The sequence below is a fragment of the Nematolebias whitei genome, chromosome 11, assembly GCF_014905685.2.
Source record: "Nematolebias whitei isolate Nwh7 chromosome 11, NemWhi1, whole genome shotgun sequence".
NCBI classification, from domain to species: domain Eukaryota; kingdom Metazoa; phylum Chordata; class Actinopteri; order Cyprinodontiformes; family Rivulidae; genus Nematolebias; species Nematolebias whitei.
The window spans coordinates 5,324,634-5,330,789 of NC_056508.1; the positions used below are offsets into that span (position 1 = coordinate 5,324,634).

Genomic DNA, 6,156 nt, shown 5'->3' on the forward strand with positions numbered 1-6,156 from the left:
TATATATGTATATGTATATATATATATGTGTATATGTATATGTATATATATGTATATATATGTGTATATGTATATGTATATATATATATGTATATATATGTGTATATGTATATGTATATATATATATGTATATGTATATATATGTGTATATGTATATGTATATATATATATGTATATATGTGTATATGTATATGTATATATATATATGTATATATGTGTATATGTATATGTATATATATATATATATATGTATATATGTGTATATGTATATGTATATATATATATGTATATATGTGTATATGTATATGTATATGTATATATATATGTATATGTATATATATATGTATATATATGTATATGTATATATATGTATATATATGTATATATATATATGTATATATATGTATATGTATATATATATGTATATGTATATATATATACGTATATATATGTATGTATATATATATACATATATATATATACATATACATACATATTTTTGTACATATATATGTCTGTATATGTATATATGTATATAAATGTATATATATATGTATTTCTATATATATATGTATGTATATATATATATATGTATTTGTATATTTATATGTATGTATATGTATATATATATATATGTGTATGTATATATGTATACATACACATATATACATATATATATATATATGTGTATATATACAGTATTTTATACACATACATCCCTCTAGTGACTTTTGGATTGTTGCCGGGGGCTCCTTGGATGTCCTTGTAAAACTTTCACAGGGATACGCCCAGGAGGATTTGTAAATTATACCTGGTCCACCTCCGCTGACCTCTCAATGTGGAGAAGCAGCTACCCTAGTCTGAGCTCCCACGGATGATGAAATGAATAATCTTATCACTAAAGGCTAATCTTGGCCACAATATACACTACAATGTTTCCCCTGTAGTTTTTAAACAAAAGACCCTTAAAGCATTAAAATATATATTTTAGATATTTTTATTTCAGGCTTAGACAACTCCAAAAGACTGACTAATATTTAAATTTTTGTTTTTAAGCAGTAACATAAGGCGGTTGATTTTCCTCCTCACGAACATGAATATTCATAAAGTTGAAGGCTTGAGACCGTTTTATTCAAATATTCTCAATATGATGCTTTTGATGTGGATCAGATTTCATGATCTTGTTTGTAGTTACAGAAAACAAAGTGAAGTTTTTGAGCTGCGTGCATTCAGCTGAGACTGCTGCAAAATAAAGAATAAAGATAGATTCGTTGTGAAATAATTCTTTATTATACTTGAAAATGTTTTAACTCACTTTACAAAATTGATCGACAGCTACTGCTGATTATGACTTCCCAACTCTTCATGCCTGTGATGCAGGTAAGACATTTTCTTCAATGATCAGTGTTGAAACAGTCAGTGTTCCCCATTTCCACCACACAGAACATCTGTGGGTTGATGCTGGGAAATGACTCCAACCTCCTAATCAAAACGTTATTGAGAAGGCTGTTGGAGAGGTGGAGGTATGCACTTGAAAGAAGAGGAATGAAAGTCAGCCGTAGTAAGACAGAGTCCATGTGTGTGAATGAGAGGGAGGAGGTGGAGCAGTGAGGCTACAAGGAGCAGAGGTCACAAAGGTGCAGGACTTCAAGAACTTGGGGTCCACTGTCCAGGAAAATGGGGAATGTGGTAAAGAGGTGAAGAAGAGAGTCCAGGCAGGATGGAGTGATGGAGAAAAGTTTCAGGAGGGATTTGTGACAGAAGGGTGTCAGCAAAGGTCAAAGGAAACGTTTACAAGACAGTGGTGAGACCAGCTATATTGAATGGTCTGGAGACAGAGACATGGACAAAAAGACAGGAGACAGAACTGGAAGTGTCAGAAATGAAGATGTTGAGGTTCTCCTCAGGAGTGACAGGGATGGAGAAGATCAGGAATGAGATCATCAGAGGTACAGCACAGGTTGAACAACTGGGAGATAAAGATGGAGAGGACACACTGAGATGGTTTGGACATGTCCAGAAGGTTGTTAGAAATGCCAGGAAAAAGACAGAGGAGATATATGGATGCAGTTAGAGGACATGGAGGTAGATGGAGAGAGGACAGAGGATGCAGAGGACAGAGATAGAGGAGGATGACTTGCTGTGGAAAAGGGAACAGCTGAAAGAAGTACATTAAAGATTTTAAAATAATTGCCGTCGTGTAAGTAGTTCTGCATTGCAGTAAAAAATGTGCTCATGTTGTTCTTCATTTTTTATTATCAAGAAAAAAAAATCTATATGATAGTAAACTATTTTATACTACTTAGCATTGTCTGTTATGTAGCATCTGGATAGTTGGACTTGACTTCAACATCTCCAAAAGGAGACAGAAATTATTTTCACCACAGTTATTGACCGGTCATCCAACGCAATCATTTTAGTCATATTTTAACATTTCTTTTACCTTTCCACTTTCTCATGAAAACTAGTCACTTTTCTTTAGAGTGTCCTCTGGTCTAAAGCCTGTTATTTTGCCCTGTTAGCATTGAGTTAGCTGAATGCTGTTAAAAGACATTCAATGTATTTATTAAACAAAAGCTTAGGGCTTATGGGAATATCTCACCGGCCTCAGATAACTAACTCAAAGAACACAAATGTCTACTGAGAACTTTAGGTCTAACCAAAAAGAAACCGTAACATTAACACATGCGTTAAACAACCAAGTGTAATCAATGCTGCTGCACACGGGAAGGGAACTGAACACAACGAACAGCTGACGGACGTAATCACTAACCAGGAACACCTGGGAAGCAGGATCAGATGTGCAGCAACAAACACTGTGGAGGGAACAGGGAAAACCAAACCTGACACTACAGTAAACCTGAAATAAGAATAAGAATACACACAAACACAGAAAAAGTAACACGGAAACCCAATCCTCATATTTAAGATTTGAAAGTTTTCACACGGAGGCCTATGTGTTTTTAATCTGTCTCGCATTAACTTGGCAGTCAGGGAGTGACAGACACAGGTGTGTGGTTTCTTTAGGGACCATAATGAGCTATTGTCTTTTGATGTTGGTTCTCTACACGTTTTATACAATTCATAGACAAAAGTGTTGGTGTTATTTTTAGGCTTAGATAATAATTACAAAACTGATGTTGGAATTTTGAATAAATTGTCCAGTTTAAAAAAATAATAAAATTTTATTGTCATTTAATTGTAAATTATATTTTTTATTGTACTTTTATCTCATGGTTAGCAGTTTTGTCTTCTGTTTAAGTCTTAGGAAATTTCCTTGTTTACCTACGGTACTTTTAATTTTCTTGTTGAGCTTTCAATTTCAAACTACTCCTTGTTCTAATTTGCGTAATTATCAAACGAACCTAGTGTATATTGTGAATATTATGCAGCCAAAAGGTGGTATGTCTTGTGCTAAATACACGTGTGTTAGAGAGAAATATTCTTGCTTTATCTTACTTACACAAAAGGAACAAGACTTGACAGCAGGAGATGATTTTTAACTGGAAATTTACTTGGAAGGTCAGATTTTCAGGACAGGTTACACAGATATACAGGAAGTACACTCATGAAGGCCAGCCATGAGAATCTGCCACGAGCTGTCTGTGAAGCTTGTTTTTATAGTCATCAGTTCAGCCAAGCTCACAGACTCTGAGGCATCCTTGGAGCGACAGCTTCATGCTGCAGCCTCATCCAGCTCTCTGCTAACCCAAACATATGATTCATGGGTAGTGTTAACATTCTCAGCCATAATAGTTCAAAACATCTATAACCTTAGATCAAAAATTCGCTAACACGTGTTTGTGATTTCAGGTCCGTCTGGTGATCCATGAGAAGGGTCTGGTCTGTGAGGAGAGGGATGTCAGTTTACCACTGCAGGAGCACAAAGAGCCCTGGTTCATGAGGCTAAACTTGGGAGAAGAGGTACCCGTCTTCCTACATGGAGACACCATCATCAGTGACTACAACCAGATAATTGACTACATGGAAAAGAACTTTGTGGGAGGTATGACAAAAATGACCATGCAAATGTTGAATAACTACGTTTTCATTTGTGTTTCAAAAATTGGATTTAGATTTCATTAATAGATTCGCCAGTTCTGGAGCTCTGCAACAGGAATATGATTTTGGTCCCTTTTTTTCAGAAGTATCACTGCTCAGTAACAATAATAATAATAATAATAATAAAATTAGGACTGCACTGGTTCCGTGGTAGAGCAGCCGACTTGGGACCAGAAAGTCATAGGTTCAACTCCCCACCATGTGAGAGGAACCACAAGTGGAGGATGCGGCAGATAGCGAGGAACCAGAGGTGAGCGCTGTGGCAGATGGCGATAAACCAGAGGTGAGCGCTGCAGTAGACAGTGAGGAAACAGGTGAGCACTGGGGCAGATGGCGAGGAACCAGAGGTCAATACTGCAGTGGATGAGTCAGACAAGGAAGGGGCTGCAGCAGGAGAACCAGACAAGGAAGGAGTTGCAGTGGGCAATAAACCCAGTGGAGTTGCAGCATGTGATGGGACCAGAGAGGATGCAGCAGGTGACGGGACCAGAGAGGCTGCAGCAGGCGATGGACCAGAGAGGCTGCAAAAGGTGATGGGATCAGAGGGACTGCATCTGATGAGACCAGAGGAACTGCAGCGGGCGATGAGGACGGCGAGACTGCAGCAGGAGAGACAACTGGGGCTGCAGCACCAGAGGCAGAGTAGAGGTCATTGTCCTTGGCACCTATTAAGAGACTCAAAGAAGGTAGGTCGTCATTCCCGGCAATCATGGAGAGGCAGGAAGGAGGTGAGTCATTGTTCCCAACACACACAGTGAGACACAAAAGATGTGCGTAGTCGCGGCGTGAGCCAGGGACAGGGGCAAACTAGGGCTCATCATTGGACTCTGGATCTTCCGCTGATGGCCATTTGATGAATCCAGGAGGCGAGTGGGATGGCAGGTGGTAGCGAGTTGCTGGAGAGGAGTGAGGTGGTGGACAGGAAGAAACGGGCCAGGTAAGTTTCCCAGAATTGAGATCTCATCTCCTTCTCATCCACCAAGAGAGGGGATGGAAGGATTCAATTCAATTCAATTCAAAAATACTTTATTAATCCCAAAATGAAATTATTTGTTGCTGTAACTCGTTATCCTTGTTTCGTTAAGAGATGTTATAGATGCTGATGTCTGTAGGCAGGAAGGATCTCTTGTAAAGGTCCATCCCACAGTGGATCCTAAGAAACTGGCTGCAGATGCCGTCCGATCCGTCCACCCAGACTCACCTGGCCTCTCGGTTCCCCTGGACTGTAGGACCACCCGAATGCCGGGCAGAACTCCTCCCAGAGTGATGGCCACTCCTCCCAGCAGCCTGCTGAGCTCCTCGTCACTGCGGACAGCCAGCAGTAGGCGCCGAGGGACGATCCTGTCCTTCTGCTGTCATGAGCCGTGTTTCCTGCTAGTTCCAGGATCTCAGTGGTCAGTCACTTGAGCAAAGCTGGCAGGTAGATGAGAATGCGTCCACAGAACATCATTTTCAACTCATTTGAAATTTGGGGCTGTAGTTGAGATATTAATTGAGCTTTTGAGATGTTAATCAGCTGTTGGTTGTAGAAAACTGCCTTGTTGCCATGGTTATGCATCATAACAAATGTCCAAAACTAAAAAAGTTTCAGTAAAAATCCTTCCAGCTGCACAGCATCTGTTACCAGAGGAAACAATCATCCAAAAAATGTGATTTAAATCCAGTAAAAGAGGAATTAAAGTTTCCAAAAGCAAAATCTCAGAATGAAAGTAAGAGAGCTGCTCCAACATGCAGCCACCTTGAGCGGCGCAATTCTAGAACAGGATCTCAACCTCTGGGCTGCGGCTTCTTCGTCTCTGGGCAGGTCTGACCTGGAACCCACTCCACCGGATGACAGACTGTGCCTGCTCTCTCTCTTTGTTCCTTTTACCGTTGGGTAGTCTTATCTGCCTCCCAACCTTTCAAAAAGGTTGACCTGTTTGCTGAGTTCAGTGAGGTCCATGGATTCTATCATGTTCTGAGCATTTTGAACCCATGTTCAGACAGACATGGTAAGCTCAGGAATAAAATTAAGAAAATAATTTATTAAACAAGAAAACAAAGGGCTGCAGCACGGTGGCGCAACTGGTAGAGCTGCTGCCTCTCAGCGAGCAG

General features: G+C 39.5%; 1 protein-coding gene across 1 annotated transcript in view; it reads left to right on the forward strand.

Annotated features, from left to right (window-relative positions):
• The window catches only part of gdap1l1 (ganglioside induced differentiation associated protein 1-like 1), a 53,170-nt gene that overhangs the window by 25,044 nt on the left and 21,970 nt on the right, over nt 1-6,156 (forward strand). The window contains exon 2 of the mRNA XM_037683868.1: nt 3,814-4,006. Coding sequence (XP_037539796.1) covers nt 3,814-4,006 — 193 coding nt within the window. The remainder of the gene's footprint in view (nt 1-3,813; nt 4,007-6,156) is intronic.